The 15,417-nt window shown below is 35.6% G+C and overlaps 1 protein-coding gene across 2 annotated transcripts; it reads left to right on the top strand.

Moving 5' to 3' along the window:
* On the top strand, nt 1–14,291 carry LOC128867076 (alpha-catulin). Of its 2 annotated transcripts, XM_054108171.1 has the most exons (7): nt 3–206; nt 1,299–1,416; nt 2,946–3,132; nt 5,305–6,815; nt 11,329–11,634; nt 13,242–13,448; nt 13,808–14,291. In XM_054108171.1, the coding sequence occupies exons 2-7, from the start codon at nt 1,390–1,392 to the stop codon at nt 13,934–13,936; spliced, it is 2,367 nt and encodes a 788-aa protein (XP_053964146.1). In that variant the 5' UTR covers nt 3–206; nt 1,299–1,389; the 3' UTR covers nt 13,937–14,291. The 2 variants fall into 2 exon arrangements, with proteins under 2 accessions (XP_053964147.1, XP_053964146.1); XM_054108172.1 differs by lacking the exon at nt 13,242–13,448 and having other exon boundaries at nt 1–206.
* Nucleotides 14,292–15,417: the final 1,126 nt, after the last annotated feature.

The raw sequence follows: 15,417 nt of genomic DNA, 5'->3' as shown, positions 1-15,417 counted from the left end.
ACATAATATTTAGTTGATTTTTCGCATTTGCGCTTTGTAACATAAAATTCAATACTTGTTTTCAATTTTGATTTTTTCAAGCTAAATAAATACCTACTAACTAAAAATGTGCTGTAATTGGTTGTTGAAAAATATTTGGATCAAATCCTGACGTGATGTATTGACGAAATAGAAATTAAATAACGGTATCCGTGTAAAAGGCGCAGGTGAGCTTGTTTGCGATTCACCTTCGCAATAAAAAACTTTTATGTATGTGTTTGCAGTAATGTACATAAACAAGGAAAATATGTATAATCGTTTAAAGCGATAAAAGGTGTTCAAATTAAATAACAGAAAGTGACGGGCATATCAATTATACATACGCAATAATATTAAAACGGGCATCAATTTTTCCACCACAAAAATTTAATAATTCATACTGTTGCGAGTAGATGTGCATAAGCATGTATGCGTGCGTACACACCTGAAGAAGCTTATAAATGCAGATTCACTAATTTACATATACATATGTATATGTATACGGCGGCCGCCGTAGGCGAATAGATTGATGCGTGACTACTATTTGATAGGGCCCGCGTTCAAGACCCTGTGTGCATGAAACACCAAATGACAGAAACGGTTTTTTCTAATACCGGTCGCCCCTGGACGGGCAACGGCAAACCTCCGAGTGTATTTTGCCATGAAAAACTGTCTGTACATAGGTCCCTCCATTTGTACATAGGTCCCTCCACAGCACAAACTATAGAAGGAGCTCGGTCAAACACCTTAGATAGGTGTACGCGCCAATACATACATATATATGTGTATATATAAATATACATATATGCGTGTGTGTACATAGGCAAGTGCACACATATAAAAATTGTACGTTTTTGAAGAAAAGATACGTACCTACTTATATGTATAATGAAAGTGCTTAGCTAGGATGAATTCGAAAATTTGTGTGGCTATTATATTACCTTCATAAGGTACGAACACATATATAATTTGAAGCCATTTACATTGCCCTGTTGACCGCTTGAAACGGATTTGTATTGACAAGTGCATTTCTACTCTCCGAAAGTCTACGACTAGCATTGTACATAGCAAGAGGAAAAACTGAATATCATAAAATATAAGAGCTTATTTCAGAAATTTATTTATTTATCTGTTTTATTTTATTTTATTTTATTTTTAAATTTTTTGTACAATAAATGAAATATTCTACAAATACAATCCCCCCACATGTAATAAAATCAATTTATGTAAATAAATTATTATGCTAAAATATGTGTTTTGAACTTTTTTGATTATTCCAGCAACTTTTTTCGAACTTTCCAAACTGCGCCTACATATATTACTAATCTAATTCTAAGAATTTAAACTGAATGCTATTCTACTATAATAAAAATGTCGTCGTATGAATGTGAGAGAAGGGTAAGTGTGTGAGGACTCTGTACATACATATGTATAAAATATACTCCAAATTCATAAAAATTGTAATTGATTAATGTAAAGTACTTTATGCTTCGACAATGTATATAGAAATTATTCATTTAAGCTTTAATTTTTATGAATAATACCATTTTATAATAGGACTATGAATAAGTTCGTGCGGTTTTTTCGAAATTTGAAACTTTATTGACGTAAAATGGTTACAAATTTAATATTCAAAATATTGTCCATCGCTTACTACTACTTTTTCCCATCTTTCTGGCAATTCACGGATTCCCTTTGTGAAAAATTCGGTCGGTTTTGCCGCAATCCACGAATCGATCCATTTTTTGACTTCATCGTAATTACGGAAGTGCTGGTCAGCCAGGCCATGTTGCATCGATCGGAAGAGATAGTAATCGGATGGCGCAAGGTCTGGACTATACGGCGGGTGGGGTAGGACATCCCATTTGAGCGTTTCTAAGTATGTTTTGACCACTTGTGCAACATGTGGCCGAGCATTGTCATGTTGCAAAATAACTTTGTCGTGTCTATCGGCGTATTGCGGCCGTTTTTCTCGCAGTGCTCGACTCAAACGCATCAATTGTCGTCGGTAGACATCCCCCGTAATCGTTTCATTCGGTTTCAGTAGCTCATAATACACAACACCCAGCTGGTCCCACCAGATACACAGCATAACCTTCAGGCCATGAATATTCTGCGCCGACGTCGATGTTGAAGCATGGCCAGGGTATCCATACGTTGCCCGACGTTTTGGATTGTCGTAATGGACCCACTTTTCATCGCCAGTCACAATTCGATGCAAAAAACCCTTTCTTTTGTGCCGTTGAAGCAGTTGTTCGCATGCCATAAAACGGCGTTCAACGTCTCTTGGCTTCAATTCATACGGCACCCAATGGCCTACCTTTCGGATCATTCCCATGGCTTTTAAACGTTTGGAAATGGTTGATTGATCAACTCCCAAAGTTTTTGCAACCTCTTCTTGCGTTTGAGCCGGATCTTGATCGAGCAATTCCTCCAATTCGGTATCCATGAACTTTGGCGGCGCACCCTCGCGTTCTTCGTCTTCCAAGCCAAAATCACCACTTTTAAAGCGTGCAAACCACTTCTGGCACGTTCGCTCAGATAGAGCATGCTCACCATAAACTTCCACCAAGATACGATGACTTTCGGCTGCTTTTTTCTTCATATTAAAATAATGAAGAAGAATTCCCCGCAAAAACACATTATTTGGCACGAAATTCGACATTTTCAAGTGTGGTAAAAATATTGTTGTTTACGCTTCAAATAAAAAACTTATACTGACGTTTGTGCCTTACGACAGTAGCTCTCCAATGAATGTTTGGAAATGTGGATCGATGGAATAATAATCAAGTTACGCCATCTGTTGTAAAACCGCACGAACTTATAAATAGACCTATTATGTATTGTACTAGTTGCTTAAATGAGATTAAAAATGAAGGTTTCCATTATCACTTTACAAATGAAATACATTGTGTCTGTATTTTTAGGTTGCCACAGAAAAACATCAACCGATCGTAGGAGCAACCGATCGTAGAGTGAAGGTAATCAGTCATGTCGGCCATGCTGTTAATTTAGCAATTGAGAGGTTCGTGACAATAGGAGAAATAATTGCCGAGGACAATCTCGATATCAAATCGGATATTTTGGAATGTTGCAGAAATGCAAGAGATGCAGGTAATTTAATAAATGGATAAGTTTTTAAAATCCGTCTATACATCTTCGTTCAACAGAAAAATAATTAGTAAATGTATATCTTGTTTTAAAAGGATCTAACTATTCTTTATACTGCTAGAACCGTTACGAAAATTGAGAAAATCCGTCTTCTGCTTCTTGAGAGATGCTGAAACCACCTAAGTGATTTTAGCTAGCGTTCCCACGCTAACCGGCGTAAATTATGTCATAACGAGTTGTTGCTGCAACGAATACTTTCAAGACAAGAGCTCTTTTTCTTACTTTCAGAATCAGAGCAGAGGAGCTTAATTTGTTAAACTACCTTGGCACCCAAGTGTAGCACAAAATCCTGTTTTAGAATTTTTATGGTGCCTGAGCTAATTTAATTAGCAAGCCGCTTGCTATAGAACAGACGCTCACTTGCAGCTGCATCTCATGGAAAACAGAAGCTGCCGCTCTTTATGAACACTTCAGTCGGATGCAGTGAATTGTATAGAAAACAATCGTTTCTAGCTTTGCTCAACTTTCCTCAATTTCCATAATAGCTGCAAGTTATGCTTACTGCTGCTTCTCATTACTGTTTCAGTGACTGTCGTCGTGAATGTCGTAATTTCTTATGTACCAATCTGCGTTTTTGATTGTCCTTAGTATTCTTAGTATTTTAGATTGACTTCTCTGTATATTATGTCGGTCTTATTATTGATTTATATATTATTGGGTTGGCAACTAAGTAATTGCGGATTTTTTTTTAGAAAATCAAAGACAATTTTTTCATGGGACTATATAACTTTATTTTGTAATGTATTGCCCATTTTGATCAATGCCCTTTTGCCATTTTTCAGGCAGCATCATAATCCCATGCAATTTTTACCATTCAAGGAGTTTTTTAAAGATCGAAACAAAAAGGAATCAGATGGTGCAAGGACAGGACTATATGGTGGATGTGGCAAAACATCCCAACCAAGCTCCATTAGTTTTTGCCGAGTGGCCAAAGATGTGTGTGGCCTTGCATTGTCATGATGGTATACAATACTTTTTCGATTTGTCAATTTGGGCCGCTTTTCTTCAACTGCATTGTTTAATTTCATTAGTTATTCAATCTAGATATAAGAATTCGTCATTCGGTTGGGTGGTAAGAGTTCAAAATAGACAATTCCTTTGTAATCCCACCAAACTGATAACAATACCTTCTTTTGATGTTGTTTGGGTTGATTCACCTGGGCTGTTCCACGATCTTTTCCGCTTGTAAACAACCGATTTTTCATCGCCAATTATCAGTCGTTTTAAAAATGGATCATTTTCATTATGTTTCTTTAGTAAATCGCAGCTGTTTATGCGTTGCGTTAAATGCGATTCTTTCAGTTCGTGAGGAGCCCATGTATCGAGTTTTTTAACATAGCCAAGTTGTTTTAGGTGATTTTCAATGCATGTATGTGATATATTATATAAAGCTTCTCTGCAATCTCACGTGTTGTACTGTGACGATTCGATCGATTATTGCTTTGATTGGGCCGTCATCAACTTCAACTGGGCGACCAGAGCGTTTTTCATCTTTGAGTGAAAAATCACCAGAACGAAATTTGGCAACCCAATTTTGACACTGCTGTTCTTTTAAGGCTTCGTCACCATAAACAGCACATAAGTTTTTATGAGCTCGCGATGGGGTTTTCCCTTTGAGAAAATAAAAAAGCAAAATATGACGAAAATGTTCCTTTTGATTTTCCATTTTTCAACGAACGCTAAACGAAAACTACTCAATCGGTCAAAAAATTTTGTTTACTGATTGACAGCTGAATAGCCAACTATCAAATAACAAAATGTGTTTACATTTGTACTACGTCTGCAAACCTAAAAATTCAACTAGAGCCATCTATGAGTGCAATCCGCAATTACTTAGTTGCCAACCCAATATTTGCTTATTAAATAAGCTTAGGTTTTATTGTTTTTCTAGTAGCCAGTAGAGTTGTAATACCTATAATATATACATATATTTGTAATATTATATAATATAATATTGTATATTTTTATAATAAATATTCAAAAATTTCAATAGACTATATTCTTAATAAGCATCTATTTAAAAAAAATAAAAAGTGAAAAAAGGTTAAACACCCTGCTCCTCTTAACCTAACCAATGTACAATTTTAATTGCTTTTCTTTCATTTTTGTTTACAGGAAAATCAATCGAACGCTTATGTGATATTTCTGCCATGGATAACATGAATTACTCAACTTTAGATTTACCTGTCTATGATGAAAATGCTATTATAATAGCAGCTAAAGCACTCATATCCGCTGTCACTAGAATTTTGCTTTTAGTTGATATTGTTGTTGTTAAACAACTCCTCACTGCTAAGAGGAAAATCGTAAAAAGCTTGCGAAAGCTTGAATCCGTTGTGAATTTTACGGAATTTGTCCGAGCTTACTCACTTTTCGGAATTGAAATGATAGAGCTTGCATATCTAATACGAAATCAGCAGAATAATATTAAAGAAGAACGGCGCCGAGCGCAAATGTTCTCAGCCAAACAAATACTTGAACATTCGATTTCTATTTTATTATCATCGTCTAAAGCGAGTCTCCTGCATTATGATTGTATGTTGGCTAAGGAAAATCGAGATACAGTATTTTGTCAAATAAGACGTGCTATGGATTTAATACATTTTGTTGTGAAAGATTGCATATTCGAATCAGCATTTTTGGCATTTAATGAACATGGCACTAAAAACATTAACGGAGAAACTGTACAATCAGCAACGAATTATTTAACCTTTTTGCTGGAGAAATTTCGAACGAAACCCTTAGACGATATTAAACCTACTATGTATATAGCAAATAATAATTATTCAAAAATCGCCACCTCTACTACGACAACCGAAAAGAAATGGAACAATGAATATAGCAAACGTCGAAATTCGTTTGGTAGCGAAGATGAAAATCTTCTTATAGGAAATAATTATAAACAATGTGGTACAAAAATTTCTCCATTTTCGGATCGAGACTTGATGACACCATTTAATATTGAATTAATCGAAGAACTGATATATGCTTTTGAAAAACTATTAGAGAAAACACATGACTTTACAGATTCTGCTTATACAAGCCATGAAAATAGAGAACATATTTTATTCCTTTGTGATCGATGTAAACTAGAGCTTAAAAAATGTTTAAATATTTTATATAAAACCGAACGTAATACAAGACATATAATGGATGAAGAAATCGATAGAGTTATAAGTATATCAAAAAATTTAACACAACAACTAATACTCTCGGTTGCCGATCAGACAGCTGATCTATATCATTCACTGAAAACATCAGTGGAATTAGTAAATAGTTTTCATTTGTTGGCTCTGAACGAGGATCCGACATCCTTTCAGGAATGGTCAAATAAATTTCATGACTGTTGTGATCATATAATAGACGTTTGCAAATTGTTACAGCACATTGCTTTTACAGAGAGCTTACAAGTACAATCGAAATGCTTAGCTATTAATTTACGGATATACGGTCCACAAGTTATACTAGCAGCTAAAATATTATCGAGATATCCTTCAAGTGTTCCTGCGAACGAAAATATGGATGCATTCGCAGAAATGTGGAAATGGCTAATATCAGAAATTACAAATGTTGCTCAACAAATTTTGGATACCACGGGGGAACAATGCGATAATAAAACATCTAAGGTAAGATTTAATATACTAATACTCAGAGTCGTTTTCTCAATGTCCAGTAAATGAAGTTGTCTTTAATTTGTGGTAACTTAATCGAATGAGAAAATAGAAAATATGGAAAAGTTTATGTTTGAATTTAAAAAACAAATGGCGATTTTCTCTAAATAACTCAAGTTTATTAATTACCAAACATTTTTGTAGTTGTGCAATAATTACTTACATTTTAGAGTATTGAAAGTGAAAGATTCAAAATCAACAATATCTTCTGAAAACATATTAAATATTAGTTGAGGGAAAGCAAAACATTATTTTCTCGGTAGATGGCCGGATATCTCGTAAAGTATCGATCAAACAATTTAAAATTTATGCTCGTTGTCAACATGACATTTCACAATAAAAAAAGTTATTTTGCTGTTTTTTGCTTGTTCCATTCAGTTGTGAGCTCCAACATGCAATTTTGGTTTCGTCGATTCTGTTCAGGCACTTTTGATGTTAAAGAAAATGTCGACAAAATGTATGTTATGTTGGTAGTCATAGCATCGCTGAGGAGCTAAAGATCGACCATAGAACAGTTTTAAACCATTTGCGCAAAAATTTTACGCCCAAATAATGGATTTCATTTTCCCCAAACTAATATTTTTTGGTTTCAAGCTGCTGTAATTTCCATGTCTTTATTTTTTATTTTTTTACCCCCTGGACTTAATTGTGCTGAAAATTCGACGTATTCTAAAGAGTACATACCTTTCTTCTGCTATGTTGGACAGTATGAAGGCACCATCGCTTAAAAGAAAATCACAATAGAAAATAACTAAAAAACTCCAGTTGCAAACTTTTAATGGAGTAAACAAATTGTTCGCGATTGTACGAAAAGGGTTGCATACAGTTTAACAAGAAACAGTGTGTATATTGCAAACCAAAAAGATTTTTTTCACACATTAACCACTTTACTTTTTATGATCACTTTTTATCATTGGCATCTTCGTTACAAAATGGTCTCGTTTTAAAAGCGTGATGTGCAACCAGTTTCACAAATAAACACTAGGGGGCAAACGCGGTAGTGCACTATGTTTCCAGTAAAAGGTGAAGTCTAAAATAAACAAGACTGAGCTAAAATAGAAACGACAGGAGCTTTGTTCTGACAACTTTGAGTTTATTTATTCAAGATAGTCCGCTCTGGCCTCGTTAGACTGATTTGCGCGATCTTAAAGCTTTTCGAAAGAGTGTTTCAGGTTATTGAGCGGAATGTCCTTCAGGATGTCGGTACAAGCCTTTTGGATGACCTCTACGGATGCAAAACGTTTTCCTTTTATAGCCAAATGCAATTTTCCGAATAGGTAGAAGTCACAGTGAATACGGTTAGTGATTGATGGTTAAAATGTGATTTCTAGTCAAAAAATCAGTCACAAGAGTAGATCGATGAGATGATGCATTATCATACAATAAGCGCCAGTTTCCTCCTTCGCGGTATTCCGAACTCCTTGTAGACCATTCCCTTGGAATCGTAAAAACAAATGAGCATCGACTTGAATTTTGACTTATCCGATTTTTTGGGTGGTGGCTCGTCTGGGGCCTTCCATTCGGTACTATGACGTTTAGTTTCAGGTTCATGTTGCAAACACCACATTTCGTCACCAGTTAAAATGCTGTAGAAGAAGTTCTCGTCTTTTCTCGCCTCTTTAATGAGGTCTTTCGAATGTTGAACTCTGAGCAATTTTTGGTTCTCACTTAACTTGTGCGGAATGAAACGTGCACAGACCTTTCGTAAGTCCAAATCATCAGTTAAAATGCGATAATTCGATTTTTTGGTGATATTTAACTCCGATTCCATGAAGGTCAACAATGATTTTTGATGAATTTACGAACAATTTCGATAGAGTTTTCGGTGATTACTTTGAGCGGCCCCATGTATGGTGTTATAAATGACAATTATGTCCTCACAACCATCTCTGAAACGTGTAACCCACTAATGCACTCTGGCACGAGATAGACAATCATCGCCACCGACTTTCACGAAGCTTTCACTGGAAGTCAACTAGGGATGTAACTTCCAACGCACTAACTCATTAAAAAGATGGCGCCATCAAAAACATGTTTATGATGCCAGTCTTGTTTATTTTGGACTTCACCTTATATTTCAGCAAAATAGGAGTACGTTTACTATTTTTGGCCACAGCTTATAATGCTACGTTACACTCTGCGTAGAGTTAGATCGATCATTATGCATATTTTAGAAGAAAATTCGCAACAATCTGTTGTGGATACACGAAACTTCCAATTAAACTAAGTAATAATTTAAATTCATAGAAAATAAAACAAGAAATCGGCTAACAAATTTTTCGAGCGATGATTAAAAAAGTTGTTGATTCTACCGGCCGTTCGAAAAAACTTTTATTATATCTATAATAACTAAAAAAACCTCTAACGAATTCGCCCCAATTGCTCCATTACTCAAAAAGAATAATCTTTATAGAGCTGCAAAATGAAAGTAAAACGAAGTGTTACTTATTATTTTCATTGCTTTCAGCTGCCAGATTTTATATTGGTTAGCAGCTAACTGGCTGCTCTTATTCCCATAACTTTATAGTAAGCGGCAGGTATTCGCTAATCAAATATTGAAAAATCGCTTTTTTAGCCATCTACCGAGCGCTTAAGCAGATATTGAGAAACCTATATAGAAATTAAACCATATCGCTATAAATGGAGCAAAAAAACCGAAGCATTTCAGAGTATTTCACAAGGCGCATTCATTAAAGGTGGTGGCACTACAGGGTTTGATTGAAAAGTAATGAGCCTTATTTATTTTAAGCAGTTTTATTAAACCTTTTGGTTTATACAACTAATATTCTTCAAAATAGGACCCTTGAACGTCAATACACCGCTGGTAGCGGTCCTTCCACTGCAGGAAGCATTTTTTAAACTCATCCGCCGGAGTCGCGTTCAATTCGGCTGTCACAGTCACCTTTGGAACCAATTTGGCACACACTTTGCGCATTTCAAGTCACGATTTCCCGGAAATTGTAATAAGTTAAATTTAACTCTTCACTGATCTCACGTATACTAGCACGACGATCAATGTTCAAAAATTCATGAACCCGGTTCACATCTTCGTCTGTTTGCGTTCGACGTCCTCCCGTCCTTCCTTGAACAATTTGTGCCACCCTTTTACCTGGGCACTGGACAGAGATTAGTCCCCGTAAGCCTCTTTGAGTAGCCCAATGGTTTCGGTACTCGTTTTGTTTAGCTTTACGCAAAATTTGCTCGAGTAACGTTGCTCCAACGATCGCTGCATTTTCGCCACTGCAAAATCCTAACATACTTATGTTGACTGCACCGCTGTTGCCAGCGAACTGGGACCGGTTTCTAGTGGAAGGGGAAGGTCCAACGATCATTTTCCCGCACCAGCCGATTCGGTTGATCGCTTGCGACGCTCCGCGCGGGAAGACTTATTACTTTTCAATCAAACCCTGTAGACCAATAACAATGTTCTGTACGTTTGATTGTCAAAGCAAAGTATTGGGAAACTATAAAACAAATTAATGAATGCGCCGTGTCTCATTCTGAGCTGACAACCACATGGACACGGCGAAAGAAAAAAACATATGAGCTTATTTGCCAACACCACATTAATAGATTCGCCTTGGTATTTCAGGAATTTACATTTTTGATACCCTAAACAACAAAATTGATTTTATTCACATTGAACAGATGGTATCAACAGAGCAGCTTTTTTTTAGTTTTTTTGTCTCTAAATTGTGAAATCTTCTTTGAATTTCTCTAAAGTGTCAAACTTTCTTTATAGATTTTAAAATATTACAGACCAAAAGCAAAAACCAAATACATCTCCTTGTTGATTTTGCTCTTCTGCTACTTCTTGTTCAATACGCCTTGATTGTTATCCCTTTTATTTGACGTCCGAAAAGAATATATAAATACTTCTTCCATATTTGTTAGATTCAATAAACGTGAGCACTTCAAGCAACTGTACAGTAGCCAGATAAAAACGATAGGAAAAGAAATTTAAATAAACAATGGTGTGAGATATTAAATTGATTGCTGGTAGGATTTCAAAAGTTGCGTCCATTATATGCGGCGATATTCCGGCAAAAGCGTATTAAATGTTGGCCTCGAGCTCATCTAAAAAGGCTGGCATGTCAGCGTAAACTAAGGACTTGTCGTAGCTTTTAAAAAGATAATCGAAGGGTGCGAAGTCCTTTACTTATAATTGTGACGGCCAACTGATGAATGCTCGTCTCACGAGTTGACCCAGTCTCAAATTTCTCTTTCACAACTTCGGGTGTTGTGTCGTTTGTATGACATGTAGCGCCTGCTTGTTGGAATTATAGCTAAGATAAATCGATTTTGCCGAACTAGTTGACATAGTCGGTGATGAATAAATATAGATGAAGATGATTTTAGATCAAAATCTGAATATTTTGGCTATTGTATGCCTTTGATCACCCTTTACTTAATTTTCACTAACATGCTTACCTCTTATATTTAACTATACTTTTGTATTTTACAACAGAAATATAAAACCACTGCGCGCCCATTGTCCGTTGGTCAAGAGGAGCCAGGAAAGGTATCAGCCGCGGATACAAAGGAAATACCTTCGGAAATTGCTCCGTTCAATGAGAAATGGAATGATGAAGTTAACGATAATAATGACATAATTAAGCGTGCTAAAAATATGTCGGCAATGGCATTTGCAATGTATCAGTTTACGAAAGGCAATGGCACCTTAAGGACCACCCAAGATCTTTTCACACAAGCGGAATATTTTGCCGAAGAGGCAAATCGTTTGTATAAAGTTTTACGACAATTTTCATATCAGGTAGGCTGCACATTTTTGAGTTGTTTATTTAAATATGTACTTAAATATATATATGTATATATATAATAAATATTTATATATACATACATATGTACATAATTATATATATGTAATTGGCGCGTACACCCTCTTCGGGTGTTTGGCCGAGCTCCTCCTCCTACTTGTGGTGTGCGTCTTGATGTTGTTCCACAAAATGTACACAATTATTGATATATATATACATATCTGTAGTACAATAAGTACATATGTATTAGCTACATCCGTGTAAAAAATAATTAGCGAATAATATGTCACCTACAGGTTTCGAATGAATTTTGCATGCTGAGTACGAAAATTTTTCGACAGGTCTCATTTGTAAAATAAAAGGATTTCGAAGTCCCAAAAATGCAATTTGAATAATTTTAAAGCTGAATACTGTCATGGTATGCTTCTATTAGAAAGTCAAGAGTTATGTTTTTAACTTTTAACATAAGTTAAAGCACCAAATTGATCGGGCTGCTCCTATTATGCGTTCAAGCTTGCTTTCTTCGGCCTCCACTGCGTACGCGCAATCAAACTCTCATCAGTATTTCCAAGAAGAAAAAACGCTTGTTATCAATTAGGACTTCTTTTTAATTTTAGAGAGCTCAGATAATCCAGCAGTTTCTGAAATTATTCTTGTATAAAATATTATGCAGTCCGTTCTTTACAATTTTCCCTCCATGGCAACTATCAAATATTGCAACGGAAGGCAGTATAAACACTAAACTCGACGTTTATTTCTATCATAGTGAAAAATATTCAGACCATTAAACGGCTCTCAGCGAATTAACCCACGGATGATAGGTTACCAGGTTTGGCCAATCTGTTATTGAGAAAAACAGAAATATGCGAGCAACTTCGGCGGTCACCGAGTAATCGGCAGTCGAATTCCACCCGCTCATTTCACACGTATTCCCACTCTCGTCCAATCAGTGGCCACGAGCAACATAAATGAAGACTGTGTTCATTTTTTTCGTATATCACCAACCCAATCTCAATTTTTTCGTAAACAAACCGCTGCCATGTCTCCGTTGGCATCAGCCAACCAACAGACTCTTTCAAATTTGCTGAGAGCCGGTTACCGATCTGACCTGGGTCACTCCTTCTGAATTCTTTTTAGCATGAGCGTAGACTGTATTGACATCTTTCGTATATCAGCAACACAAGGCCTCTTCTTTTCTCCAAGCGTTAGCAAGTAGGGAATAGAGGAAGCAACTAATATAAATAATGATATCTTGCCAACGCGGGAGTAGAACCACCTTAAAATGCATGTGTTAGTAAGACAGCGAGTTATACCAGTTTAATGAGTTATAAAGAGAGCGAGCGGGGAAGTGGCGAATAGAAAAGGTCTACAACCTCTGTTGTTTCGTAAGCAAATCGTTGTTATGACATTTCACGGTATGAAAGAACCAAACAAATGGGGTAAAAGATTATGAAAATAGAAAGGAAATTGAAAAACTACATCCCGACATGCACTGTATGTAGTTTTGTAGCACTGTATTGTTATTATTATTTTTATCCTTTCATTGTTGTTGTAATAAATTTCAAAACTGTTTACAAATATTCCATATCTTTTACTCATAAAGGTTCCAGCAAGCCAAAATAAAAAGGATCTATTGAATATTTTAGATAGAGTCCCAACTTTTGTTCAAACTCTTCAATTTACTGTTAAAGATCATACCGTAGGAAAGGATGCAACATTTGTGAAAGTGGATCATGTTATACGAGAAACTAAAAATCTTATGAGTGTAATTAACAAGGTTGTAACAAAATGTTTTGAATGCGCGACTAAGGTAAATGTTCGTTTGTGAAATAAAAAAAAAAAACAGCAACTATTTTACATTTGTTAAATATATATTTTATATATTTGATTGTATATACATAATTCGGCAATATCTTATTTTGCTTATTCTTTTAATATGTAATTTCTGTTGTATTTGTATTTTAAGTTTTACCAAATGACGCAACTGGTTCAATAAAGAAAAATTATTTTCTTCGAATTGATTTGATTTTTGGAACTGAAGAATTTTATGAGAGTAAATTTTTTTGGCTCTCACCAACTTTTTTATAACACATACATACCCAATACATATTTGAAAAAAAATTTTCAAAGCACTGATATTTAAAATATTGAAAACATTTTCTTTTATAGTACAAATTGGACCTTAGTGGTCTCTCTGGTGGCTTGTCATCTGCGGGTGCTTTAGGAGGAGACGATAACAATGCGGGTGGAATGGGAGATTCAAAAGGCACAACAAGCAGTTCAGAGGGGAGTATGTGACATTACGGGATGGCTCGAAGAGCCAAGGGTGATGCGCGCAGGACAAGAGTGTCATTTTTATTATTTTAGCTATACCTACGACTATCTGAATATAAAATTCAATTAGAAATACAAATTTATTTATTGTATGTAATTCATATGATGAATTGATGTTATGTTACACTTGTACTAGTAAGGAAACAAAATTTCAATTTAAAATTGTAAAAAAGATATCTAATGTATTTTGAGGTTGATAGATGTTGTTTTCCCCCTTTTTATGCATGTACAAACTTTCTGGCATTATTGCTTCAACTTACAAATTAAAAATGGCTAAATGAATTACTTCATTTTTTGTTTATTAATATAAATCAATAAATATATGCATACGTATGCTAAATCGATTGTGTAAAATCAAGAAAATTGCTTTATTTGTGTGTTTAGCTGATTAAGTGATATTTTAGTGGTTATTTCCATCGCAGCTCAAAGTGCAATCAGGTTAAAGGAGGTTGGAGACAATCTCTCAAGGGACATGGTAGCATTTTCGAGCAGTTAACACCGTATTTCTCCGAACTTCAAACAAATCTCTCTATCCGCAAACTAGAGTTTGAGGGACGTGCTAGGGCAATCTTTCCTAATAGGCAAGATTGGATCGAGGGGAAAATCTGCACCGAAGCTTGCACCTCTTCATTGACTGTGCCAAGATGGAATCGGAAGTCGGAGCAGGCGTTTTCTCTAAATCAGCCAATTTATCTATCTCCTTTAAACTTCCGAATACTGCTGGTGTTTTTCAAGCAGAAGTCTCTGCGATCCTCCAGGCATGCAAAATGCTTGGGGAACGCGGGTGCGAGGGAGATATTAACATTTTCTCCGATAATCAATCCGCGATCAAGGCTCTGACGACGCCATGGTGCAGAACAAAATGAGTAAACGCGAAAAGAGAAAAGCCATTTGGCGAACCAATTTTTGTCATACAAATGCAAACGAATTAATACAAATCGATTCCCAGTAAAAGAAGAAGGAAGTTTTTCCCTTGAGGAAGTTTTCTCTCAACGTTTTTGTTGTTAGCTGCTTGAATAAAAAAGGCTCTGGCTCCACACCAAGTGCTCGTTCGCTTACTAACTGCATTAGCTCCCCGCTTGAAAGAGGTTTCCCTATCTCACCAAGTTATTCACCCGTGTAATGAAATATTTTTGGCCGTAAATCGAAAAAGGTAATTGAAAAAGTTCATTTAACCGACATAACCGACATAACCGACGTATGAAGAGCGGCTGTATAGAGAGGTATGTTCATATGTATATATAACAATGATGAGGGATATCAAATTGATTATGGTCGTGTGCGACTTGCAAAATTCAATAAATAATGAATTATTAATGACCGAAATAAAATTATACGTAACTTTTCAATGAATTACAAGTGATGTTCTCTTTTACAAGCATACATGTATACATGTATAAATAATGAATTATTAATGACCGAAATAAAATTATACGTAACTTTTC

Source organism: Anastrepha ludens, chromosome 6, assembly GCF_028408465.1.
Source record: "Anastrepha ludens isolate Willacy chromosome 6, idAnaLude1.1, whole genome shotgun sequence".
NCBI lineage: Eukaryota > Metazoa > Arthropoda > Insecta > Diptera > Tephritidae > Anastrepha > Anastrepha ludens.
This window is presented reverse-complemented; position numbering and strand designations above follow the sequence as displayed.

What these genes read in the sequence shown, in the direction of transcription:
- LOC128867076 (XM_054108171.1), top strand. Translation starts at nt 1,390, where the DNA reads ATGTCGTCGTATGAATGTGAGAGAAGG. An exon ending in CGTATGAATGTGAGAGAAGG is followed by an intron (nt 1,417 to 2,945) that starts GTAAGTGTGTGA and finishes CTGTATTTTTAG; the next exon opens with GTTGCCACAGAAAAACATCA. An exon ending in GCGATAATAAAACATCTAAG is followed by an intron (nt 6,816 to 11,328) that starts GTAAGATTTAAT and finishes ATTTTACAACAG; the next exon opens with AAATATAAAACCACTGCGCG.